The 27,568-nt window shown below is 49.9% G+C and overlaps 1 protein-coding gene across 1 annotated transcript in view; it reads right to left on the bottom strand.

Moving 5' to 3' along the window:
• Window positions 1-27,568, bottom strand: part of Slc6a11 (solute carrier family 6 member 11) — a 116,741-nt gene that overhangs the window by 68,931 nt on the left and 20,242 nt on the right. The window contains exon 5 of the mRNA XM_052719144.1: window positions 15,299-15,431. Coding sequence (XP_052575104.1) covers window positions 15,299-15,431 — 133 coding nt within the window. The remainder of the gene's footprint in view (window positions 1-15,298; window positions 15,432-27,568) is intronic.

Below are 27,568 nucleotides of genomic sequence, written 5' to 3'. Positions count from 1 at the left end.
ACTCAGAAAGGCGGATGGCTCCTAAGGAGAAACACACGAGACTTACCTCTGGCATCTACACACACATGCACACATGTGCACCCACATACATGAACATCCTCACAAATAAAGACAAATAAATAAGTAAATGACAGCCTCAGATATTTAATTATAGCCATGGAAAACAGACTAAGATACTCCACTTTCCTCTCTCCCTGCACTCCTTCCTGGTAGCCCTGGAGAGAATGGAACTCTCTATGTAAACCAGGCTGGCCTTGAACTCACAGAGTTCCACCTCCTTATGTCTCTGGAGTGCTGGGATTAAAGGTGTGTGCCACTATACCCAGTGTGTGTGTGTGTGTGTGTGTGTGTGTGTGTGTGAGAGAGAGAGAGAGAGAGAGAGAGAGAGAGAGAGAGAGAGAGAGAGTGAGTGAGTGAATTAAACCAAATCCTTACTCACACTAGGCAAGCACTCTTCCCCTGAGCCACACTCTCCAGGCCTTTCTCCTCCTATGGTCTCTGAGGCTGTGGATGGACTAGTGCCTCCTAATCCCACTCACCAACTGGTAGGAGACCCAGAGTTTAAGACCCACATTTTCTATTCCTTTATGATTACGTCTGCCTGGATTTCCCACAACTCCACATGGATCTACAGATCTGTATGTTCAAAGCAGCAGTCCTCACCTTCTCCCCCAAACCTTCCATCTTCTCCCTGGACTATGGTCTCCACCAGGATCTGGCCTCATGTGTCTCCTTTGACTGTAGCTTCCTTTTCTCCCCCCTTAGCTTGAATTACACTTTGGAAATGGGCGAAAAACAACCTGCTTTTTCCAGAAATTCCAGTATGCCACACTCTTGTTCTTGCCCAGGCTGGCCAGCCCAGTGCACACTCACACCTTGGTCTTCTGGGCCTCACTCTCCTTCTCCTCCAAATCTTTGAAACATTGGTGCTTCCCAAGGCTCACACTGCTCCTCCACCTTCTCCTGTCTTCTCTTCCTGAGCAATCTTTCGCTCACATCACTTCCATCCCATCTCCTAGAACACACGCTTTTGAATCGCTGCATTTGTCCATTCTCTGTTACTATCATCAAACACTGGACACAGCTAACTTTACAAAGAGAAGAGGCTTATTTAGGTAGCAGTTTGGGAGATACAAGTGCAATGGAACTTGCATCAGCTCAACCCTGGTCAACACCCTCATGACATCACCGCAGGGCACGTATGCCACTATCAACCTGATAGGATGTAAGGCACCAAGATCATTGCCATCCCTATAACTAGACATGAGCCACACACTTTATTGATTAAAAAAGCTAAATTTTTAAATTTTATGTATATCAATGTTTTCCCTACATGTACATATGTCTGTCTACCATGTGCATGCCTAGAGGTCAGAAGAGGACATTAGATCTCCTGGTACTGGAGTTACAGGTGGTTGTGAGCCACCATGGGGGTGCTGGGAACCCAACCTGAGTCCTCTGGGAAGAGCAGCCAGTGCTCATAATTAGTGATCCATCTGTCCAGCCCCTGGTTAAAATAGTTTAAAATATTTCAGACCACCTATTTAACATTTAGAATGTCTGTAGCCAGGGAGATGGCTCAGTGGATAAAAGCACTGGCTGCCAAACCTGAGGACCTGAGTCCAATCCCCAGAAGCCATTAATGGAAAGAGAGAGCAGATTTCCTTAAATTGTTCTCTGACCTCCACATACAAGACATGGCACATCACACACTAAATTTATGATAAAATACTTAAAATGTCTTTAAAAAGATGGCACTATTTTTTTTCCTTCAGAAAGGTATCAAAGTAGGTTGGTGGAATTTGATGTTGAAAAGCCAACTTTAGAAATATGATCTTGAGTATGTTTTTTTTTAAATTCCACATTTTCCTGAGGCAACCCAGTACTTTACTGGTCCAAGAAAAGAAGATATCCACAGCAGAGGAGGCTGTGACATGCTCTGTTACCGTGGCCTAAGCACACACATTGCCATTCACAGCAGCAAGTGTCCACATCGATGTGCGACCTAACATCACATGGCATGGCACCAACCAAGATGCAGCACCTTCTCGACCTCTGTTCCATCTTGATGGGAGGCACAGTGCACTTTTTAGTACATGGAATAATGGCATGACTTAGTTCAGGTCAAATATTTCAGTCAACCATTTCCCCTTTTAGGAGTGGGGCACAAAATAAAAACCAGACGACATCTATGAACCCTGAGTGTAGAAAAGTGCACATACCCAAATAACCCCATGATTTTTATAGAACTCCTAGGGACTCATGGGAGCCCCGATGCCTCTACAGGCCCTGGATAAAGAATCACCCATGTATGAAGCAATTCCACTCCACATGCCTCTTCTGAGTCCAGATACCTCAGTGACACCCCAGACGTCTCCCTGTATATTCTCATGGGCAAGTGCCATCTTGACAGGACCTCGGCAGAGGGAACTGTCCCCTCCAGCCTCCACTCCTTTTCTCCAGTGGCACCACACCTGCCTCTGAGCATCTAGCTTGCAGCCCAGGTTTCATCATCAACTTCTCTGTCTTCCAAGCCCACCACTAACAGATGCGAGGGTTCACACTCCAGGCACTTCCTAACCCCACCCTCCTCTGTCCACCTCAAGGCACCTACTGTCTCTGACCAGCACTCCCTCCATGACTACCTATACTGACTCATACTGCCATAACTCCAGAGGCACCCCTTAGCTTCTAGACATGTCCAAGCTGGGTTATTAGGGCCACATGAGTCCTAGGATAGCTAGGAATGTGGCCCAATGTGTTTGTAGAAGACAACACTGTGTCACAATGTCAAAAGGCCCTTCAGTGACTGGCTGCATTCCCAACTTCTCTCCAGGCTTGCCCACCCATTCGCCATCTCAAGGTCTAAACAGGTGTTCAACACTGTTGATTGGCTCTGCATCCAGATGGTCAGCTGCGTAAAACAATGATGCAATACCATACCGAGTCTTCCTGCTGGCACCTCATTACACAAGGGTGTGCACATCTACAAATGCTAAAGCATTCTTAGGAAGGTTCAGTGGGGCAGTGCAAGCCGGTGGTTACAGTAACGTTGGCCCTGCCTCCGAAGGGCCAAACCAGAGACCTCAGCACTGAATTAAAATCCAAGGACTAGGGGACCCTCCAGTGCACACCAAACCACGACATTGGCTCTGCTTCCCAAGGTTTCCAAATGGCCCAGCAACCATGCAGGTGGAGAAGTGCTAACCACTGAGCTTAAAGTTTGTTTTATATGGAACTGAAAGGTTTCATTTGGAGCTGCTAATGGTTGACTCCAGGGCCTCACACAGCCAAGATTTTTGGTTCCTTTGTTGTTTTCTTTCTCTCTCTTTCTTCCTTCCTTCCTTCTTTCCTTCCTTCCTTCCTTCCTTCCTTCCTCCCTCCCTTCTCTCTCTCTCTCTCTCTCTCTCTCTCTCTCTCTCTCTCTCTCTCTCTCTCTCTCTCTCTTCCTTTCTTCCTTTCTTTCTCATTTTAATTAAAACCAAGTTTTCCACAAATGGAGCCACCACTCAAGGTGAGGTGAGGCAGGTCATCTAACTATCATACCTCCTTTCAGATAAATCACGTTGCAAAATCAATATCCCCATAACCCTCCTGACCAAGGTACCACTCCTGTACAGCTCTGAGCTAATATTTGTGCTTACTCGGAGCTCTTCTTCCAAGATGGAAAATCCAGAGCAATAGTCCTGAATAATCTGGGCTGCCATCTTGCCTCGCTTCTATACATACTCCTCACGGTTGGAGTCACTTCCTGTAAGCCTCATTGTCTTACCCACTCAAGAATGTTTACATCTTTATAGATGTGCTGTCTGTCTTTTAGCTTTTCCTGTAATGCAGCTAGGTTTTCGGGAATTGATCTGAGCAGGCTGGCTATGTGTGACTGGCATCTCAGGCTGGTCCAGGTGTTATGAAGCCCCTGTTACAAGCAGGAGGCACTGCAGCTGTGAGTGGGTGAAGGAGCCCTAAGCACCTGGACCCGGCTGGCATGGAGCAAGTGCTTCCCAGCGCTATGGCCACACACAGGGCCAAACACAATTGGGAGAAAGACTTCACTGGCTTCTGGAGAGTGAACTGTCATCTGCCCCGGGGTTCTCCCTGGGGGCTCTCATTCACTACATGCCTGAGGTTGTCAAACAGGAGGGAGGACAGCTGCTGTCACAGCACAGGGCACAGGGTGAGCCTGTCCATGCCAACGCCACTGTCCAAAAACACTTTTCTGCTTAAGTGCCATCATCAACTACTGTTTGCTAAGGGGTTCTGTGAATATTTGCAGGTGAGGGGCTCAAGCTTACCCACCTACATTGAGCCAGGAAATGAGCCCAGCAAGGCAGAGAGACTTCAAAGTCCCAGTGAAGCTAGCCAAAGACTTCACAGCTAGCCACTGTGCCTGCTACACACAAATCTAGAGCGTTTTTTACATGCAGCACCTTCTAGAAACCTCATGACAAGGTAGGTTTCCTTACATCTCAAGAGGCACAGAAAGGCCAGTGGTCACCCTGGAGAGCAGAGCTACATCCAAAACCACATCTGCCAGGGGCCAGGGCAGAGTACTTGGCTTCTGCTTTCCTCCAGGTGCTGACGAGCAAAGGGATTTGGGCACACTGGCTAGCCAGGCGCTGTGGCAGCCGGGTTGTACCCTGGCTCATCTGCTGACTGTATGACTGCAGGTCACTTACCTCTCTGGACCTTAGTGCCATTCCTAAAGTGGGTTTGCCTACACTCACATGAACACCTGCTGTGAAGGCCGTATCACACCATGACAGCAGTGTCAAGCTTCCATGTCAGGAACATGGTAGGTATCTACAATGCTGCTCCCAGCTCTGTGGGGAGGGCCTGAACCTGGAGCCTGGGACTGTCTGATAGCGTCAGATGGGTTCTGTGGCACGCCTGTTTCTCCCTCATTCAATGGTCACCCTCCTTCTAAAACTGGTTCTCAGACAAGGGTCTCACACACTTGGAGTCACAAACATTTTTACCCACTCCACATTTTTGCCCACATTTATCTTCTTCCACAAGATAGCATTTCCCACAACTGTTTCCTGAGGCACTGTGGGTAAGGGGGGGTGGGAGGGAAGAAGGACTGGTGTGTGACTGTCCAGGAAATGCTGTGGCTTGTCACCTCAATCCAGCAGGTCTTTGCACACAATAGGCATCACATGCTCTTTGGACCACTCAATCAGTCAGCATCCCTGACCTGCATGGAGTGGACCTTGCTCACTGTCTATAAAGAAGAGGAAGGCTGTCTTACAGTTAGCCTGGTTCCATGAACAGGACTACACTGTAAAGTCACTATCAGAAGTGCAGTATAGGAAACCGTAAAGCAGTCATGTACATCCTCACCACTAGCGCACCATGGTCAGCTAGCTGCCTGCTATACTTCAAGCAGCTAGGGCAACCACTGTGTCCCACCAGCATCAGTACCAGCATGGTAGGATCCCCTGTGCTGTGACATCACAGTGCCTCTGATATAACCGACAGGAACCTTCCAGGTCACCGTTAATCTTCAGTTACCACTGTTGTGTGGCTCCTCATGGACCAAAGCATCAACGTGCAGCGCACAGCTCCGTTCTCTGAGTGGGTGCAGGCTAATCCTGGAGGCAACACAGTGATGCTGAATCAGGGGGATGTGGTCATTCCTAAGGGACTGGAGCAGGTCCCACTCACCACAGAGCAAGCTGGCCAATGGTCTGCAGGGGACGGTGTGCGGGGACACCGACAACATGACAGATGTGGACTTGGCCACCATCTGTTAGCTCCCTAGGAAACATCTCGACTCACCCAAGTGCCCCCATGACATTGCCTTACTGTGGTTCTGCCACATCCACAGAACTGGCCCACAGGCCACCCAAGCCTGAGTCTTGCACACATGGTAACACACAGTGTCCTCTCACGCTGTCCTACACACTAGAACACATCGTCCATGGCTCTGCACTTGTTACACTCACCTTGACAGAACAGGACGCTGAGGCTGGGGTGACAACATGCTTGAAAGCTGACACCTGCTTGCCGCATGGAGACTGTCGCCTCTACAACCACCTGGGCCTCCGACAGTGCTAACATCGCGTGGGTGCAGAGCCAGAGCTCCCTTCATTCCTGCCTTGGTTTCCCAACAGCGCAGAGCCTGTCTCTGCTGGGAGAAGTCTCCCTGGTTATTCTGTGTCCGCCTTGCAGGGTGATGGTGCCCGGTGCCCCCAGGAGACCCACCAACCCACATAGGGCTGAGGCTCCACACAGTGCCCAGTGCCAGGGGAGGATTGGAAAGGGTTAACAGTGCCTCCCTCCCCTCAGGCCCCACTTGAGCTCCTGCAGGGCTTTCTCCAGAGCTGGCTGGGCCTGCAGAACATCCCCCCCAGCAATCACTCGGACTTTGGGGGGCCTTTGTGCTTTAATAAAGACGGTATTACTGAGTAGCAAAGCTTCCTCCCTTCCAAGTCTCCTTGCTGCCAGCGTCCTGCTAAAGGTGAAGCCCAGCTATTCAACACCAGAGAAAGGGCTGAATTGGATGCTGGACTCTTTGGACTTAATGTCACAATCTACCCCTCTCCCAAACTGCAGCAGTGTGAGTAGCACCCCGACATGGTGGTGTGGCTTCCGTACCCTCGAGTTTGGGGGGCCCTGGCTGGGATCTTCACATGGCAGCGGCTGGGGTGCTCTGCATGCCTCTCATGATCGCTCCAGTTTCCTCTCTGAAAGCAGACATTGCCCGCCACTGGGGAAGCCTCACCACCAAGGCTGCTTGAGGGCTGCGAGGCAGGGCTGCCCCGGTCTGTTTCTGGGCCTGTCCTCTGCTGTCTTACATTTCTCTCTCCTTAACTCCCCCTCCCCCTTCACCCTGCCTTCATGCCTCACTAACCCTATTAGGCACTTTACAGGGTGTTCCTGATGCATAGCTCACTCGTGTGGGACTCCATGTCTCTGCTGTCAGCTCTCCTTCAGTGGTGGGAAGGAGGGCGAGTCCTCTGAGCCCCTAAGGGGGTCTCTATCTGCAGCTCCATCTACAAAACCTGAACCTGCAGGCCTCCACATGCCACCTCCTCCCAGACCCCCCTGGACTCTGGCAGCATCCCCCAGGACCTGAAGGCTGGGAAACTCTGTCTTCTAATTTACAGAAAGTGGACAATGGCCGCACCTTCCTCACAGGCTTGTTTGTGTGAGGACAGAATGGGTTAAGGGTTTGGGTGAAGGAGGCGCCGCTCAGTCATCTGCCTCCCTGTTTCTAACGTCCAGACGAGACGACACGGTCTGTTTGGGAGTCCTTGTATTACCTCCAGTTCCTGTCCTTGTGGGTGAATGGGGAAAAGAAAACAGACTCAATTCAAGGCTGTTTGCAGCTGTTTCTGGGTGAGTGTGTGTGTGTGTGTGAGTGTGTATGTGTGTGTGTGTGTGTGTGTGTGTGTGTGTGTGTGTGTGTGTGGCTTCTTTTTTGGTGTTAACTTTTTTCCCCCTGCCTTGGTGTCCTGGAGCTTTGAAAAGAATAACAACAGAGCCCCAGAGCAGTGAAAAGACAGGATTCTTCTTCAAATCCCGGCTAATCCTGCAGCTTCCTCTGAAGGGGCAGCAGGGGGAGGTGCGGAGGGCCCAGAATTGTTTTTATAGGTCCTCCCCTCCCAACCACTGCTCCTGGAGACCAGGAAATGAGGGGGAAAAATCCATAAATCATCCACGGTGAAGGACAGAAGGAACGGGGAAAGACAGGATGCCAGCTGAAGAGGAGGCATCGGGACAGCCTGAGGGTACATTGTATCAGCTGGGTGGGACAGCTCTCTGCTGAAAGCCAAGTGTCTAAGCCAGAAGCCAGGCTGGCCACCCCTGCTCAGAAGGTGGGAGACAGCAAGGGCTCAGTGTCCTATGCATGCAGAGCAAGAATGCCACCCTAAAGGGGTTTAGGGTGTAATCTATGTGCCCCGTGCCTCTGCCATCGCCTCCCTGGCCATATTTGAGCAGTGATGACCTCAGTCTCTCCTCCACCAACCCCTTAACAACAGGCAGAAAGTCAGCCATGTTCATCTGCTCCACAAGTCTCCTCATCCTTAGAAAAGCGTCCCTCCCCTTTGCACAATGCAGGAGGCCCGATTCATGTCTCTGCTCATCTCCCTGTCTGTCAATCATCAACTCTCGCCCTGACTTTGCAAGGCTCCTGACTTCATCAGGGCCTCCCCACCTGGGAATTGCAACTTGTGGCTTGACCCTCAGCTGTGGTTCCACGCTGTCTCTGAGGAGCCCCTTCTGCATCCTTCTGCCAGACCCATCACTCCTCAAACAGCATTTGTTGTTTACTCCCCTCCCTCAGCAGGAAATCAAAGGCTCCATGTGCTGTGCCACTCGTCACTGCAAAGAGCCCCCACCTGTGTGCAGTGCGCAGTGGGTGCATGGCCAACACTCACTGGGGGTTGGTATGAACAGAAAGATCAGACCCCCTAAACAATAAGCGCTGGGCTGGGATAGGAGCTCAGTGGTAGAGTAGCTTGCCTACCACGCCTAAGGCCCTGGGCTGCACCCCAGCATGACCAAAATAACAAACTAAACCTCAACTGAAGAACATCTGGACATGGGAGATATGTATGAGGAGCAAGAACAAGCAATGTGTGTTTGTGAGTGCATGTGTGGGCACATGGGTGTGTGTGTGTGTTTATATGTGTGTGTATATGTGTGTGCATGTACATGTATGATTGTATCTATGTGTGCATGTGTGTATGTGTCTGTGTGTATATGTGCATATGGATATAGGTATGTCTGTGTGTATATGTGCATGTGTATATAGTTGTGTCTGTATGTATATACATTTGTATACATGTTTATGTGTATGTATGTGTATGTGCACACATGTGCATGGGTATGTGTGTATGCACATGTGCATATATGTATGATTATGTGTGTATATATGCATGTATACGGGTATGTATATATATGCATGTATGTATGTGTATGTGCATGCATGCATGTTTCTGTGTATATACGTACATACATGTATATGGGTTTATATGTGTGTGGGCAGGCATTTGTCTGTATGTGTCTGTATGTCCATGCATGTGTATGTATACACCTGCATGTATCTGTGTATTTGTGTGCATGTGTATGTATATGTGAATTTGGGTATATGTCCATATGTATGTATGTATATGTTTTTTCATGTGGTGTGTGTATACATCTGGCAGCCACATGTATGTGTGAAGGATCCTTCACAAATAGTCACTGTTGTTTCCCAGTGGTTGAAATGGCCCATGCACTAGGTGACAGCAGTTTTTAGTCATCTCTTATTAAAAGGGAAACATTCAGATCACCAGTTTAGAAGATTGGACTATCCTATTGAACTCCTTATCAAAGCTACCTAAAATGTTTGTAACCAGGACTGTTTGTGATTTCAGGTTTTTAAGTTGGGCTACTTGTACATATTTGGGATGTTTATACATATTGTACACATTGAGATTGGGTATGGGTCCAAGACTAAACACAAAATTCAACTATGCTCTTAAGCATCTTAAATACACAGCCGAAAGATAATTTTATATATCTTCGTAAATTTGTATATGAAACAAAGTTTCAAAATATGGGATTTCTTCAGGTGTTACATCAGTCCTCGGAAAGCTTTGGATTTCGGGTTTTTGGATAAGGGATGCTCAACATCTTTGTGGGCCACAAGGCCCCTGCAGTTCCTCAGTCCCGCCATGTGCAGTAGCTGGCCGACACTGGGGTGAAGAGGTGCAGCTTAAAGACACAGGCAGTGGGTCAGGTCTGCTGAAACAGCGGTTGGCCAACTGCTGGGTTAGATGAAGGCTTAGCAAAGCCACCACAGGAGAATGCAGACAAAAAGCTTTGAAATTCACAGAGCTTCACGTGAGGGAACAGCAAACCATAGCATCAACACGCGTGCAGTGTTCCACGCGGATGGTGTGAGAGAAGGGCTTTGAGACGTCACTTGCAATTTGTGCTTCATCGACACGCGGCACTTGAATGTGTTGGTCTACGCGCAAAAGTGTTTTTGTCTGTACAAAGGTCGTCAGCGGACTTGGCCAATAACTGGGCAAGAGGTTAGTGGCATTGACCAAAATGACTTAGTGGCTTTGTGCAAGGGGAGCTGAGAGCAGAGGCAAGCATGGTGACTTTGGTAGATGTATGGACAAAGGAAAATCAGTCACATCAATGATCTGGGTCCCCAGTCTCAGTCCTCCACAGTGACACTTTATCACCTGGAAGGTAATGAGCCTTGTTCATTCAGGACTTACAATATGATTAACTATTCAGGTCCCTTTTTAATCCATTGGAAACTTCGGGAGCTTCCACAGTATCTAGAGAGAAGAAACAGCATGGAAATATCCACAATTTTTTTGAGGCAGGAGAAGAAAGTGATGAATGGGCAGCTCCCGTGGACTCAGAACAACAACCAAGGTCTTGTCCTTGAATCTGCACACTGTTCCTTACCAAGGGCACAGAACAGGCAAAGACATGAATTTGAATGTTAGTGATGCTCGTGGTCAATGGGCAGCCTTGGGCCAACTTACAGTCATCCATGACTTGTAAGAGTTTAAAAACAAAGATGCCCCAGGGGCGAACACACTGTAGAGGCTCTGGAAGCTCTCAGGATCTGACTTGTTCAGCTGCTGCATTACTGAGGAGCAACATCCGGGCACTCAATTACAACTGCTTATATTAGCATGCCCACTCTCACCAGCTGCATATTACGTACCCTTGAGGGCTGCACACTGCGAACTCATCAAGGACCACACTGTCCACTGTCTTCACTGGCACAGAGTGGCATCTGTGCACTCCACCAGGCTTAGGAAGCAACAAGTGGGTGGCAGAGTCCTTTCGTGTATCCCTTCCTCTTGAAGAAGCATCTTCTGGGGTTGGGGTTGCTCATTAGACCCCAGAAGGTACTGAGTGCTGGCCTTTGTGGTGTCAGATGTCTTCTGGGGGAGATACCAATGCCAGAAAAGCCTTGTGGCCCATCATAGCCATTTTGAACACCATCTCTGTTATATAGTGCTATGGGACTTCACCTGTGGTTTGTCACAGCTTCCCCTGGGATCTGTATGTTGGTGATCTGTTCCCAGATCCATTGATTATGAGGTCATGCCAGCAGTGCTTGCCTCCCTGATCATGGGAAGAACTGAGCAAATTGTGCTAAAGTCAGAAGCAGTATTTTAGCTTGGAGATAGGAGGGACCAGGAACTTTTCTCACACTAATGAACATGTCAACTAGACATGTCTGATGAGCTCTGACTCTGGGAGGCATGCTGGATCTTCAGGAAGGTAATGAAGAGGAGGACGCCAACACATCCAGAGACCTGGACAGTCCAGAGACGATGGATGCCTCCTTCCTTGAGGAATGCCATGCAAACAGCTCTTGCCGGGGTTCCTATTCTGGGACCAGGGGTAACCACTGCCTACACAGGACATCTCAGATGACCCCATGTTTTATTTTCAGGTGTTTTTGTACAGAGCCCAAGAGACTTCTAGGTTCCGGACTCATATCCAAGATGCAGTGGGTAAAAGGCAGAAGCTAGCCCATGCCATATACCCCACGCACCCAACCCCCACTGAGTGCACCCGACAGTTTGTGGCCTCTTGTTCTTCATAAGTTGCTAGGTGTGACCTTGGAACCCCACCATTGATGAAAAGCTGAGGGCCTGGCCTGACACACTTGCTCTGTGACACTGGAAAAGTCCCTTTTTTGACTCCATGCCTCAGTTTTTTTTTTCATGCATAAAGTCAGGGTGGTGTGGGCTTGATGCCCTAGCCTAAGGAGTTTTAGTTCTGGCAAAATGGCCCTCACCCTGCATGTCACTGTGGCCTTGGGGACATGGGGAGCATCCTATAGACACCAGCCTGCAAGAGTATGACCCATCAGCTCACCAGATCCAGCATCAGTCAGTACTGCCTTGAAAAGCATTTGTTCAGACATATGCAACCACCCCGTGTACCTACTACGTACTAAGCAGTCTCTTTAACTTCTTCCTAATTAGGTCACAAGAAAGCCATGACCGTCCTCAGGATGCTGCAGGTGGTGTGACTGTGCCCTTATGCAGACCACGGGCTATGCAGTCACCAGTGCTTGGATTTCAGCCCCATCTGCTGCTGCCTGCTTGAGGGTGACTGAGTTAGTTGTTTCATCTGCTGCCTCTGCAAACAGGGCTACTGAGCTCCCACCTTGCAGGGATGTTCCAAGACCTGAGTGTGAACCACCACCACCAGACTCCGCACAGTGAACTCCGGTTATGACTGCAGCTGTGGTTGTCGCTTCTAAAGCTGTGACAAAGGGGGCCAGGGAAGGTGTGCCCCTCACGATATCACAATGGTCTACCTGTTAGTCAAGGGTATGCCAATGGGTGTGGTGGCACATGTCTGTAATCCCGACACTCAGGAGGCGGAGGCAGGAGGATCAAGAGTTTAAGGTCATCTTCAACTATACAGCAAGTTCAAGGTTATAAAAACCAAGAGTCCAAGAGTGCCTGAGGTGAGGCTGAGGCACAGTCACAAGACACCTGTAACCAGGCTGGTTGGTCACTCAGTCGCTGGCTCTCCACTTGTGAAACAGAACACTAATTCCCCACAAAGGGGGGAATTACCATCCCCCGCCAAGTGAAGGGCCAGAAGGGACAACATGGCTAAAGACGTGCCTGCTTCTCCTCTTCCTTGGCAGCTTCATCTAAAATCCCCCAGGCTGCACCTGCCCTTCCTAGAGCCCAGTCCTGCAACAGGGCTGCCCACCGCCCCACCCCGGACAACCGCACATTGTCCGTGCACAGGTTAAGTGTAAACGTGTCTTGCTGTGGTCTCATGCCAGGCTCATGGACAGCTCCCGTACATAAACCCCAGTTGTCTCTCCTTGTGCCACACATCACTGCGGCCCAGGCAAGCCCACTGATCTAGGCACAGCCTCCAAGAGGTAGTATTGGTGACTCTTCCCCTCAGTTTCCTGAGGCATGCCCACCGACCTACTGGGAAGGGTGCAGGGTGCGTTTCCCTCACTTTTAGAAACCTATTGAGGGCTGCTAAGAGGCCTCAGGAGGGAAAGCACTTGCTGCCGAGGCTGACAGTGTTTGATTCCCTCAGACCACACGGTTGAAAGAGACTCCTGTAAGCTGTCCTCTGACACCCCCTCCCCCAACACATACACACGAAAGTAAAAATATAGTAGGAATTCGAAACCCACTGGATTATGCCCGTCCACAGCAGGACTCAGAAACCATTTTTAATGTTTTTCTTCTTCTTCTCCCCCCTCGCTTCCTGTTCTTCCTCCTCCTTCTCTTAAATAGGGTCTTGCTGTGCAGCCCAGGAAGACTGAACTCAGTCCTCCCACCCAGCCTCCCGAACACTGAGGTACAGGGGTGCACCACCACTCCCAGCTCAGAAACCACCCCTTAAATTATAGTTTATCTTTATACAAGATTATTGAACACCTCCATTCACTCAGTACTTCCTGTGAACTCCTCACACTGTTCAGCCCTAACATGCAACCTCACACCCTTTGTCTCATCATGCAGCCAGCTCATGTATCTCATTCTATAGAAGGGAAACTGAGGCTCAGAGATGTTAATCTGGGCACTCTACAACATAGCCAGTGAACGACAGACATGGTGACTGAGTACTGATTCCAGGTGATTTATTCATGGTGATCGAGTCTTGATTTTTGTTGTTGTTATCCTTAAGATTTATTTTTAAAAGTGTGTGTGTGTGTGTGTGTGTGTGTGTGTGTGTGTGTGTGTGTGTGTGTGTGTGTGCTCGCGCGCACGCGCACGCACATGTGTGAACACAGGGGCCTGCAGAGGCCAGAGGCACCAGATTCTATGTAGCTGTAGTTACAGGAGGCTGTGAACCACCTAACATGGGCGCTGGTAGCTGAACTCAGGTCCCCTGGAAGAGCTCTAAGCACACTTAACTGCTGAGCCAGCTCCACAGCCACTGAGGCTGGCTCTTAACCATCCAGTTATCCTCTTCTTCAGCTAGAGAAGGCAGCAAGGAGAGACACAGGGAGAGCAAGGTGACAGCCTAAAGTGGAGCAAAAAGATAAGCACTCCTTATTTGCAAAAACAGAGGGATCATATCGCCTTTACGGCATCGTAACCCACAGAAGGCAAAGGCCAGCTGATCAGCATGGCTGGAGGGACACAAATGTCCTTGTTCTACTGCTGGGGTTCCCAGGAACCTCCATGACAGCCTTTCGGCATACACTGCCTTGCTCATGTGTCATTCTCCTGTGTCTGTGTCTTCCCAGCTTCCCTCCTGCAGGCCGCCCTGCCTCCCACACTCAGCAATTTCTTCATTTCACAGCCACCCCTGAGTGGCCTCAGGGGAGCAGCTTTCACAAAGGGACTCAGAGTTGCTGATCCCTCAGTGCTTGGAGGCTTCCCCTCTAGCTCTCGTCCCAGTCAAGAACTTAAAACACAGGTGACCAGCAACTGCTCGTGTCACCATGAAGAGTAGTGGAGTTGGGGAGGCTCCCATTTCTCATAAGCAAATGGAATGCGTCACAGACAGGAGACTGATGGTCTCGATCCTCAGCCACAGGAGTAGGAGCAGCCGGGCTCAGTGGGGGATGGTGGCCAACCAGAACACCTGAGTTCTCGACATTGCCAGTGAATTAACTCTTTTCCTTCAGTTCCTTCTTTTTGTACACCACACAACCGAGCTGAACATGGCCACAAATGTCAATCTTGAGGTGGACAGTCTATGTTGTGCTCTGACCCAAGGCCCCCTGTGGTTGGAAGAGGCCCAGGTTCTGACCAGCAGCCTTCCAGTGGAATAGACTCATACAGTTCCAAGGCAGTTCAGAGCTGGCCACCGTCTTCCCTCTCTCTTCCCCTAGGACCCTGGAGACCACCTGGTACAGCTAGCATGGCAAGGCTGTAAGACGGAAGTCCTTGCTCCCTCCTCCACACTGCAGGAACGTGAGACACAGAGACACCTAGGATGGTTAGTGGGGAGGTCAGCATTGTCTGCCCTGGTACGTAACTGGAGTCAGGCTCAGCAGCAGAAGAATTATGGCCCCAGCTGTTGGGCATATTCCAGTTTTCAATACATCTTATCCTGCCTTACCTTGTGTGACTCTTGACTCACCCAAAGAGGTGGGATAAGGCTTTGGTATTTCACAGAGGAGAAATCCAAAGCTTCAAGCAAAGCAGAATAGCCCTGAAGTGTGCGGCAGCTACGTGAAGGAGCTGGCTCTTCGCTCCCAAGCAGACTCCTTGTCCAGAGCTGGTATGTCCAACATGAGCTTCTCGGTGATCTATAGGTCACTTGTTAGCGTGTGCAAAAACCATCTCCGGTTGTGGCTAGCTGCTCAACAGTTAACTCTTACCTTTCCGGTCGACTTGGTACCCTTCCAGATGCAGAAGTAGCAGATGGTCCAGGCCGCCAAGAGACACAACGCCAACTCCCAACGGAGGTTCCCAATATGCTCAATACCATCAGATATAGCCAAGACCCGGCGCCTGTGGAGAGAGGGTGGGAGTCACTGGACCGAAGGTGTCCCATTGTGTCCCTACCTGTGGCAGAGATAGAGCAATAGAGGAACAAGGATGGGCTGCTCTCCAATACTCCCATCCACCATCGTCCATCATTCATTAACTGTGAGACACTGGGCTGGGCAGGAGACCTCTGAGAAGGACAAGACCCAGTCTGTGACTTTGTAGAACCATGTTCTAGTCAAAAAGTAAAAAAAAACATGTGGCACAATGGACTCAGGAATCACCCCGTTGAGTCTGGCGTATCTAGGAGAATGCTTTGTAAATAGTCTGTGTTCTTAAGAGGAGATTACACATTGCTGCCCTGCTGAACTCAAGGGTGACCACAGGACTCTAGAACAGGTGTCGAATCAGAGAGAAGCTTCCAGAGCTAGGTGTCATGGCTCTCCAGCTCCCTTTTCTCCCTTTGCTGTGACTATGGAAGAGTGTCAAGGTGAGGCTTCTAGTAGCCCCATTCCTACGGGACTGCCCAAGACACAGGGCCAGCATAAATAAAGACTGTGGTTTGCATCACTCGGATCTCTGGTTTGTTACTGCAACATACCTCAACCAATCTTCGCTGCTGCAGGGAGCCCCCAGAAGCCTCCTGGGAGGAGTGTAGGATCTACACTCTGAAGGAAGGAGACTCTTCTAGGTTAAGTGAAACCTTTAAACCTCTAGATACAAGAGTGTGGTGCATTTGGGGGACAGAGGGCAGACGAAATGGTGGGAGGAGTAGAAAGGGGACCCATGCTAAGGCAGAGGTGTGCCCATACCAAGAGGACCCAGGCCATAGAGTAGTGAGGACACCAGCTATGCCATAAATGTCTCCCATGGCCTTCTCCAAGGGCCCATCAATTCTTCAGAGCTGACGCATGCCTGGCTCCCAGAGCCCACCCTGGGGTTGTGTTTCTTTAAAGTCAAACTTGCCACGCTCCATATTGTGTCCAACCGTGGCACCAGCACAAACCCCCTCTACACTTGCTCCACGAACCCCATTCTGACTGCCAAGCCACCCCCACCAGACGGTGCCAGTCGCCTTTGGTGCTCTGAGAATGTCCCCGGAGAAAGGAACTCCCATCCCACCAAGCATGAAAGCCACCCTCAGTGTCTGTCTCCCTGGGAATCAGCTCGGGCCTGATTCTGCATTAATTACTCAATGACACCAATTAGCACTGGTCGGCAGGCTCCCTGCAGCCCCAGCCCCTGCTGGAGAAATCAGGCAGGCCCCCAAACAGAATCAGACTGTGGGCAGCCACAGGGTTACTAGAAACCAGCTCACGGCTGGAAGAAAACGGGAGCAACCACCCTAAGTACATATCTCCTAGGGGGCTACTATGTGCTGGGCACTACCTTAGGTTCCGAGAATAAAAGGTCAGTATGTTCAACAAGGCGAAGCTGGGCAAAAGAGGACTGCAGTAAGAAGGAAGGAGTCAGCTGGCCAGGCCCAACAACAGCCACAGTTCCTGCTTTAGCAGTCTTCGGCTTGAATTCATTGGAGGATCTCACACCTCACAAAGACCTTACGAGTCTGTAAAGACCTTAAATTCCTTGCCCAGTAGATCCCTGGAAGCAGTGGGCCATGTCTTATATGAATTTCTTACCACATGAAAAAAGTTTGGACTCCCAGAAGCAGGACCCTAGTAGTGGAGAAGAGCGTGACAATTGCCACCTGAGTCGTTTTTAACTTTGCCATTTTCTTGACAGGAATTGGGGGGATGAAATCTCCTCTCCCTTCCTCTCCTGGCTCAGTTCTACTCACACTTCAAAGTATGCCTTATCTATAATTTCTTACAGGAAGTTTTTGGGGGTTTCTGTAGCAGTCAGGATGGATCCAGTTTTGCCACAGTAACAAGCGTCCCCCAAAAGACCTCAAAGGTAGACAGCAACTATATTCTTTTCTTGCTCTTTGAGAGTTACTGCAGGGATAGAATTTCTTGCTAGAAATATCATCATTCCCTAAATCGTGCATGAAATTTCAGGGTGCCCAATGCCTCTCCTGTCTGCATGTTGGGAACCCAGTAGCAGATGTACATCTATTGTCATACAAATTGCTACCCCTCAAAGGACAGCCCATTGATCGGAGAGGAGTAATGACCTTAGGTCCCCGTGCATGGACATGGCATGCTCTGCATCTGTCTAGTCTAGGTTTGGGACAGCTCATGAAAATACACACAGGTTACTCAGCAGGTAGGGGTGTGTATGTGTGTTTTCTTACTGGTGGACTTGTCTGATGAATTGGGGATCTGAAGTCTGAAAACACACAGGGACAGAGAAAGGAAGAAGGGAGCAGGCCTGCTAGGAGTGAGCTGGCTGCATGCCCCTCTTCACATTGTGGAAGCTGCAAGCCTCAGCGGCCTCTGGCGCCCCCTCACTTAACTGAACAACCTCATTTCCCAATTGGGAAGCAGCACACAAAAAGCCACAGCGGATGAACTGCTCTTTTGTTCCATCAGACTCGATTTGAAAACATCTTCAAACTGTTTTCTTTATGTTCAACCAGTGCCGATTATCACCCAGCAGGTTCTGGAGAAAAGCAAGTTCAGTGGACGGGGTTCTCAGCTTGCTGGGCTGTGGTCTAGTTTTGAAACCTACAAGGGCAGCTTTTGACAGTGTGGGGGCTGGGCACTCCACAGCAGAGACTCGGTGAAGGCACAGCTCTTCCTGGGAAAAAGCTTTCTTAATGACCCTCCCCCATAAAGCACTGGAGCACAAGAGGTGGCTGAATGGGGAAGAGCTTGCTGCCAACATGCTGGCCGGCAAGGACCCAGGACCGGACCTCTGGACACTGTGCCCGGAGCGGACGCACTCAGCACTCAGGACTAGCTAGAGCTCTTTGGGGAAATGACTGCATGCAAGTCACACTAACTGAGCACTATGCGATGGCATTGGAGCAGATCGAGAGAGAGAGAGAGAGAGAGAGAGAGAGAGAGAGAGAGAGAGAGAGAGAGCACCTTTTTAGCATATTTCTGGAGACTTCTACCTGGAGGCTGAGATCTCAGCCTGGAGGGATAGGGCCAGGTGTCTCCAGCCCTTGGCACACACCAAACAGCTGGGTTCAAGTCCAGCTCTGTTTTCCTCCAGGTGCTCCTCCTTGGTTGGGGAACATCACCTCTCTGGGCCTCAGCTTTCTCACCTGTAAAAAGGTATTAATGGGACCTCCCTCCAAAGGCTGACCAGGCACGAAAGCATCTAACCCATCCCATGAGCCTTGAGACAGGAACACATTATTATTGCTTCAAGGATGGGGAAACTGAGGTACAGCCAAGTTAAGGAACTTGGCTAGAGTTACATCAGCAAGTGATGGAGCTTGGGTAGGAACTTGGCAGCCTCCGTGCTAGCCCTTGGGTCTCCCCGAACCCCAACATCAACTCTGCATTCCTTCCAGCTCACTAACTCCAGCTCTAATCCAGAGCTATTGCGAGGATCGCTGTATCCAAGCGCTTACTGAGCACCGCTGGGATGGTGGATGCTGTGCCAAGTCTAGAGGTCCCATAAGAGCTCAAGACCCAGTGGAAAAGGGAGATAAGGAAATGGCCGGTCCTGGAGAGAACAGTGAAGCCTCAAGGCACAGTGAGACACTGCCACTAGAGTCAACACCAGTGTCGGAATGTGGGGGTGGGTGGGGGTGCCAAAAGGTAGGAAGAAAGTTAGCAAAGAAGGCAGAGAGAGGCCTTGGGGACAGAAAGTCAGGCCAGAGCAAAAGCTGGAGGCCAGGGAGGGTGCAGTGAGGCCTGAGGGGCCAGTGCAGAAGCAGAGGTGTAGGTGAGGCAGAGCATGCGCCTTGCAGTGTGGGGGACTGAGAAGACTCTAAAGAGGGCTGATACCTTGTTAGGTCAGAGAGGTGCTTCTGGAAACCCAGCTTCAGCTGTATCAGGAAGAATGGATTATAAAGGTGGGGTAACGTGGGGTGCTTCACCTTAGTTAGGACAGTCAATAGGGAGGGTTGGGACCAAGGTAGGATGTGTCAGGGGTGAGGGGCGGATGAGTTTAAAAGTGGCAGAGGCAGAAGGTGACTGCCTGGAGTAAGAGGACCATGGATGAGGAGGGAAGGTCCAGAGGAACAGCAGTGGGACAAGTACAGAGGGGAAAGCGGCAGGTGGCTGCCATTCTTTAAGACAAGATGGTGTCCTAGTGAGCTTTCTAGTTCTGTGACAAAACACTATGGCCAAAAGCAACCTGGAGAGGAAAGGGTTTATTTAATCCGACAGCTTGTAGTCCACCACAGAGGGAAGACAGAGTAGGACCCCAGAGGCAGGAACTGAAGCAGGGCCCCCGGAGAAATGCTGCTTTCTGGCTTGCTCTTCATGGCTTGCCCAGCCTGGTTTCTTATCCACCTGTCCAGGGTTGGTACCACCCACAACGTGCTGGGCCCGCCCCCATTAATCATCAGTCAAGAAGAGGTCCCACAGAAATTGCCTTCGGGCCAGTTGATGGGGTCATTTTCTCAGATAACTCTAGACTGTGTCAAGTTAACAAAAACAAACTAGACTCAGATGGCTCAAGGTAGGACCCTCGGTAACGGAAAAGCCCGGAGGCCACTGGGTCTCTGGATCCAAAGCTTGGAAAACAGAGGCAGGGAAAAGGGTCATACCTGAAACCTGGGGCTTTCTGAGAGAACTGGAAAAGAGAGACGGTCTGTGACTAGTCCCCAGAACCCCAAGTCCAGGGCACAGAAGGAAGGGAAAACCCCTCAGGGAGGCACAGACAAGACGGAGAGACTGGGCAGCATGGGGAAGGCCACCTCCAAGACAGCAGAGGGAATACAGGGGCAAGGGGCCGACCTAGCCACCATCAAGACGGAGAGCCTCACTCTGCAGTGGAGACCTAGGGGGAATGGGTGGGAGCAGAGACCTCAGTGAGGTGGCTCTCTCAGGGAGTGAAGCTCTTGGGGTAGAGGCGTGAGGGGGCTAATGAGACACAGAGCATAAGAGCTGTCAGAAAAAAGGCCATGAGGGAGGGAAGAGTTACAGACACAGGAGGACGAGCATGAGAGGAGGGATCGGAAGGACCTCTCCACAGCAGAGAGAGAGAGAGAGAGAGAGAGAGAGAGAGAGAGAGAGAGAGAGAGAGAGAGAGAGAGAGAACGAGGAGGTGATAGGAACAAGCCCGGAGCTTGGTCCAATGTGCTTCCCTATTAAAAAGCTGAGGAAGGAATGGGAGGAGCTGACAGGGGAGAGGGCTGGGACAGGTGTTATGGATAGGGCACCCATCTCACTTCAGTTCATGTTCATAGCAAACAACTGCTGCCAGAGAGTTAGTTCCACCAACCTCTCTGTCCACGGAGCATCGAGTCTTGACCCTGCAGATGCCAGGCCCTTCTTTCTATAAAGCGTGGTAAAGGATTTGCATGGAACCCAGTGCAGCCTGCTGCATGGTCTAAACCATCTCTCAAGTACTGATAACAAACACCTCGTAGGGCACAGTGCTCTTCAAACAGCTGATCTGTGCTGTTTAGGGACTAATGACCAGGAGAAAACGCAATGCATTCAGGACAGACGCAGTTCTTTGTTTCTGAGTATCTTCAGTCTGCACTTGTGAAATTCAGAACCCAGGTATTAAGTACTGACTGTGCATTCATGAATGGTAAAACTGGGGCCCAGGCTGGTGAAGCCATTGCCCGGGGGGGGGGGGGGATTACAGGATTGGAGCCAAGTTCTTTGGCTGACACCAGCTGCCTGGTGGAGACCTACCAAGGGGAGGGTGTCTTGGACTTCAAACTTCTGTCTCTGAGGACCTCAAGGAAGCATCCGAAATCCCCAGTGGGTTCCTGCAGCACCCCTCTTTTGTACCTCTAGGTGGTCCACCTTGTGTGCTGGCTCTGGCCAGAAGGCAACAGCTTCTCAGGATGAGGTGGCTCTGAACAAAGGCTACAGAATTGGAGACCAGCACTGGCCCCTTCTCTCCTTCTGTCCCTTCCTCCATTAGAGCCCGAGCGAGGCCTTGCAAGGGGCAGCTCCCACCCTCCACTGGGATGCCTCATCTTCATGTCGTGCACGGAGCCTGGGAACAGATCACCTTTCTTTAACCTGCCATGTGGGAAAGTGCTGGCAGGGACATGGAGACCGCCCTAAAAGCTGGCGCAGAGGGGCTAGGCTATAAATAGCTGTGCTGGTCTCCCGAAGCAACCAACTACAACAACAAAAAAAGGCCTATCACCAAAACAAGTGTGCTTCCCTGGCCCTTCTGGGGAGTCAGGGCTGCCTTCTAGATTCTACTGCCCAGATTCTACTCACATTCTTCCGGGAATGAACTCAGGCACCCCCTCTTCCCATGCCTGGGGGGCTCCTACCATGTCCACAGTGCAGCCCCCGCCCCCACCAACCAAGCTGGAATGGAGAGTGAGACCCTTCCTCCACGTGAATGCCTTGTCTTGGGGGCAGCCAGATCAGAAGCACACCTGGTGGGTGGTGTTAGAACCCCCAGAATCCAAGGAAAAGTGAACAATCATAGGAAGAACTTGGTGTGGAGTACCTGGGGCTGCCTCGAGTTTCTTCTGTCTCCAGAGAATGTCCCTGACAGCTAAGCAAGTCTCCCATCAGCTCCCTGCTTGTCTCCACTCTCCTGTTTCTTCTCCAGGGAACCTCCTCCTCCATCCCCTCACACCCACAATGTTTTACCCACCCCACACACTCCAGTCAGACAGAACAGACCACTCTCCATGCCTCCTTGCTCCCATCCCCACAGCAGGCCCGTCCACACATGGTGCTGACGTATCACTGTGCGCCAGGAGTGTACACAGCTCTATGCAGGGTCAGAGGGCAAATGCTCCAGACTTTGCAAGGCATCTGTCTTCATAAGGCATCTATCTCCCTTCTAGCCACCAGCTCTGTCCCCGCAGTGTGAGTGCTGCCAGGGGCAATCTGCAAATGAGTGAGTGTGGGCTCTCTTCCAATAAAACTTTATTTACAGAAACAGGGACTTGGCCAGTAGTTTGCTGACCCGTGTGGCTTCTCCAAGACACTTTGAGTTCTCAGCCCACAGTGGAACCTCATTCAGGAAAACACTGCCCACTCCAGACATCCCTAGGGATTCTCTTAGAAGGCCTGAAATAAACACCCCAATCACACTGTCTGACCTGGAGCTCCCCAGATGCCTTTAAAGGCATCCTTCAAGGAGATTAGGACAAAACCATAGTAACACCCACGCCCCAGCCAGCAGATTGGCTGCAATGCAAAAGACAGCAGAAGCAACAGAGCCTCATAAATCATAGCCGTGTCGCCTAGGTCAGCGGCCCCGGGAAGCAGCCTGGCACTTTAAATGACGTTAGACACAAGAACCTAACGATTCAGGCTAACAAGTTGGTTCAGCAGGTAAAGGCACTTGCTACGCAAGCCTGATGGCCTGAGTTCAATCTCTGGAACCATGCTGTGGAAAGAACTGACTTTTGAAAGCTGTTCTCTGCCTCCCAACATACATGCTCATACTCTCTCTCTCTCTCTCTCTCTCTCTCTCTCTCTCTCTCTCTCTCTCTCTCTCTCTCTCTCTCTCTCTCTCACACACACACACACACACACACACACACACACACACACACACACACACACAGAGTAAGAACTAGATTTAAATTAAAAAGAATCCACCTGGTAATTCTGCTCCTGAGTACGTATTGTCCAGAAGTAGAAAACATAGATATGTTCAACCCCAAACCCACACATTAATGTTCCTGACAGCATTTAGTCCTCACAGCCCCAAGGAGAAGCCACTCAAACATCCATCAACTCATGGACACCAACAAAATGTACCATGTTCATATGACATAGGTTTTATCACTTAAAAAAAAATGAGGTGTAGAGTAAGGATTTCCTACCCCAAACCCAAAGTGCTCCAAAATCAGAAAACTTTAGTGTGGCAATTTGACACTGTACATAGAAAACTCCACACCTGGCCTTACAGAAGCAGGTCACAGTAAAGTCCAGACACACTGGGAGTGTTGTATCAAGTTACCTTCACTCTGCCTGTATGAGCTGAGTATTAAACATACATGATTTTGTGTTTAACTTGGTGTAGACATTCAAAAAGCTAGGGAAAAAATCCAAAGTTTGAAACACTTCAGGTCCTAAGCAGTGCAGATTAAGGACATCCCTCCTGCACTGAGTCAGGATGTAGTGCCACAGATGACCCTTGCAAGAAGCTAATTACCAAAGACCCAATTCCATTTATATACTCTGTCTAGACGAGGCAAGTCCAGGGAGACAAAGCTGATGAGAAGTCACTTGGAGGCAGGAGTAGAGACCCAGTCGACATCAGCAACTAATCTGGGAGGTGGGAATGGTCTAAGCCTATGTTACGATGTTGCCCTCTGTAAGTTTACTCAATCCAACTGAACAGTGTGCTCAGAATGGTCTCATCTTATAGCATGTAAGTTCTAACCTCAATAAATCTACTAAACAGCTCTTCAGGAGGAAGTACACTCCCACAGTGTTTCTACTTTTCCAAGGCTGTCCCGAACTGTCTGAGGTTGTCCCCAACTGTCTGAGGTTTCAGTTATCTATGGTTGCCATATTCTGAAAATATTAAATGGGAAATCCCAGAAATAAACAATTTCTAAGTCTTAAATGGTATGTCATTCTGAGTAACATGACAAAATCTCTCACTGTACTGCTACTATCCTGTCCAAGACATGAACTGCCCCTTTGATCAACGTATCCACAGTCTATATGCTACCCACCTTAGAAGCTACCCTTATTTTCCTTACAAAGTGCAAGAATTGGGATTTGGTGGCTTTGTTATGGTGTTATTATTTGATGTTACTATTAATTACTGCTGTTAATTACCATTCCAAAATTATCGATTAAACTTTATCACGGGTGTGTAGGAAAAAAAACATTGTATCTGTAGGGTTCAACTTTCCTGTGGTTTTGGATCTCTGTGGTTTAGAGCATGTCTTTCAAGAATAAGGGAGATACTTTAATTCTAGCATTGGGCACAACATGGACAGAACCCCGGAAACTTACACTTGTCATTTTGTTTTACAATCGTCATTCAGAAGAAGTACAGGTGCCACACACATGTTTAACTTGCTGTGGTGGTTTGAATGAGAATGTTGCCCATAGACTCATGGGTTTGAATATTTGGTCCCTAGTGGTTGTCACTATTTGGGGAAGTTTGGGAAGTGTAGCCTCTTTGAAGGAATTACGCTACTGGGAGTGGGCTTTGAGGGTTTAAAAACCCACTCCATTCCCCGTTTGCTCTCTGCTTCCAGTTCTAGTCACTGTGACACTTGCTGGCATCCGTCCCGTCCCTGGTGGACTCTGACCCTCTGGAATCCTAACTCCCAGTGAACTCTTCCTTCAGTAAGTTGCCTTGGCCGCAGTACTTTATCACAGCAACAGGAAATTAACTAACGCACTTGCCCACGATCACAAAGCTGATGGGTGGCACGGTCTAACTTTGAACTCCAGTCTCCCAAACATCAGTTCGATGCCTCTTCTGCTGCACTGCGTACAGTTGTATGGTGTGACCAGAGGAGCAGGAGGGAAAGGAGATGGGGACAGTCTAGAAGTGGGCACATTGGAGACAGCAAGGACACAGAGACAGGCCCTCAAATCCTGCTCCTCCTTGGGAGGAGTGGACAGAGTTCTACAGGCCAGAGACAAGTACACCCAGGGAAGATGGAGAAGCAGAGGACTGCGGAGATTCTGGGGTCTCACTGCAGCCTCACAACACACTCTGTTCTCACTCACGGGACCTCAGAGTTGTTTGTCTGGAGCCGGGATCCTTCTCCCACCTTCTCAGCGGGACTGGGGGAGCCCAGAGGCACTGTCCAAGCCATAGCCATGCCTATAATTGCTCTGCACTAGTGAGCAACTGTAAGTTCAGGGATACTCAGCCTCCTGTGCCCCACTCACCCATGGGGGGGGGTGCTTTACACAGAGGCTGCATAAGAGCCACAGTTGGGGTCTGCCAGAGGCCACCTCTGTCCTGTTCCTTCATGCCTTTGACAGCTAAACAGAAAGTGAGTATGTGAAGGCTGCTGGGAGTGACAGGAGCAGATGAACCAAGAGGAGCCATCATGGCCCAGAGATAGCATCCAAAACTCATTGAATACAGCTCAAAGTAAGGTTTAGAAACACTGTTCCCTGGACAACGGGCTGCATCTGATAAAGCCACTGACAATCAGGAACACCCAGAGGGAAAGAAGGGCTAGGCACAGTTACTGAGCGTCCTGGAGCTGCAACACAGCACACTGTGAGTGCTGGTCATTCACCCCTGAGACTACAGGCTGACTTCAAGCTGTGTCCCCTGCCCTGCCCAGTGTAGAGACAAGATAAGCCACACATCTCTAACGTGGGAACAAACATCAGTCCCCAAGTCAAAGCACAGTTTATGAATGTTCACTATTTCCACATCCTGTGAAGCTGAGCATGGTAAGTGAAACAATCATGAAGTCAGCGTGTCTACACAGACACCATGCTTTGGAGGAAGAGCCCAAGGATCTGGATTTACTTCCTCTAGGTCCATGAAGGAGCCTTGGGTTGTTCCAGCTCTGGGGACCCCTCCCTATTTTGGACATCATTCATCTGCTCACTCAATGGGAAGACTGTAGAGCATAGGGGAACAGAGGTAGGTGTGTGTGTGTGTGTGTGTCTGTGTGTGTGTGTCTGTGTGTGTGTGTCTGTGTCTGTGTCTGTGTGTCTGTGTGTGTGTGTATCTCTGTGTGTCTGTGTGAGTGTTTGCATGTGTGTGTGTGTGTGTGTGTGTGTGTGTGTGTGTGTGTGTGTGTGTACACATGCAAATCTTGATAGTGCAATATGCTCTTATAACTCTGTCAAAAAACCATCTGGAGTCATGATGGAACAGCCGTCTGAGCCCCTCTGCTCCTGACCCTGCATGAAGTCATTTGTTCACTGATGCTTCCTGCCACCAGTGAGAGGGTCACAAAGAGCATAGAGGAGCCAGCATCAATCCGCCAGTTCCCATCTTCCCAGCAGGTAACACTGAGGACCACTTTCACACCCCACACCTGGCCCAGTTAGACACTGGGGTGCTCTTTCCAAAACAAAGCTCAAGTCACTTCCTAAAGGAGCCTCTTAGAATACAAGAAAGACGAACCACAAACACCAGGTGTGTTTGTTCAGTACAGATGCTGGAACCTTCTGTGAGTCTCCTGCAGCCCCACCTCCTTCTCCCTTGCCTATCAGGAACATGCCCTGTCTAATGAAAATCTCCCAGGGCTATTGGCACAGGGCTGCTGTGGGACTCTGCTGTGGGATGTTCTGTATGGCAAATGTGTTGCTGATTAGTCAATAAATAAAACACTGATTGGCCATTGGCTAGGCAAGAAATGTAGGCGGGACAAGGAGGAGAATAAAGCTGGGAAGTGGAAGGCTGAGTCAGAGAGACACTGCCAGCCGCCACGATGACAAACAGCATGTGAAGATGCCGGTAAGCCATGAGCCACGTGGCAAGGTATAGATTAATGGAGATGGATTAATTTGAGCTATAGGAATAGTTAGCAAGAAGCCTGCCATGGCCATACAGTTTGTAACCAATATAAGTCTCTGTGTTTACTTGGTCGGGTCTGAGCGGCTGTGGGACTGGCAGGTGAGAGAGTTTGTCCTGACTATGGGCCAGGCAGGAAAACTCTAGCTACAGACTCTATGTGGGAGGCACATACCACTGTGCCTGAGATACAGCGGGAAGCTGACGATGTCTCAGGTGCAGAGGGGAAGAGTGAACAGTCGCAGGAGGATGCAGGTGGGGATCAGAGGCTCTGGCTCACCCTGAGAGGTACCGCAGACAAGCCCCTCAGTCTCTGACCTCTCTGGTCCCTGTGACATGCATGGCAGATGTCAGTCTTGCAGTCATTCTCTGAGCAGGTGGGTAGAAGGAAGGGACAGGGTTAGATAGCTCTGTGTGGTAGCAGGGTACACAGTTGGGGCTACCTGGAAGTGACCCCCTTTCATTACTGTAGCCACCAGAATGTAAAAGGGGGCCTATGCAGCAGCTGGCTCCTTCCCATTATGTGTGTGTTAGTTAAAATCGCCAGTGGCCTCCTGGCTAACTTCAGATGTATTTTTTGTCAGAATGGTCATAAATGTAAACTATGCAGAGTTTATCAAGGCTGGTTTCTGCTGCTGCTGCACAAAGGCTGGGCCAGCAGCTCTAACTAGCAAGCCCAA

Source organism: Peromyscus californicus, unplaced genomic scaffold (assembly GCF_007827085.1).
Source record: "Peromyscus californicus insignis strain IS unplaced genomic scaffold, ASM782708v3 Scaffold_6__1_contigs__length_162567912, whole genome shotgun sequence".
Taxonomy (NCBI): Eukaryota; Metazoa; Chordata; class Mammalia; order Rodentia; family Cricetidae; genus Peromyscus; species Peromyscus californicus.
This window is presented reverse-complemented; position numbering and strand designations above follow the sequence as displayed.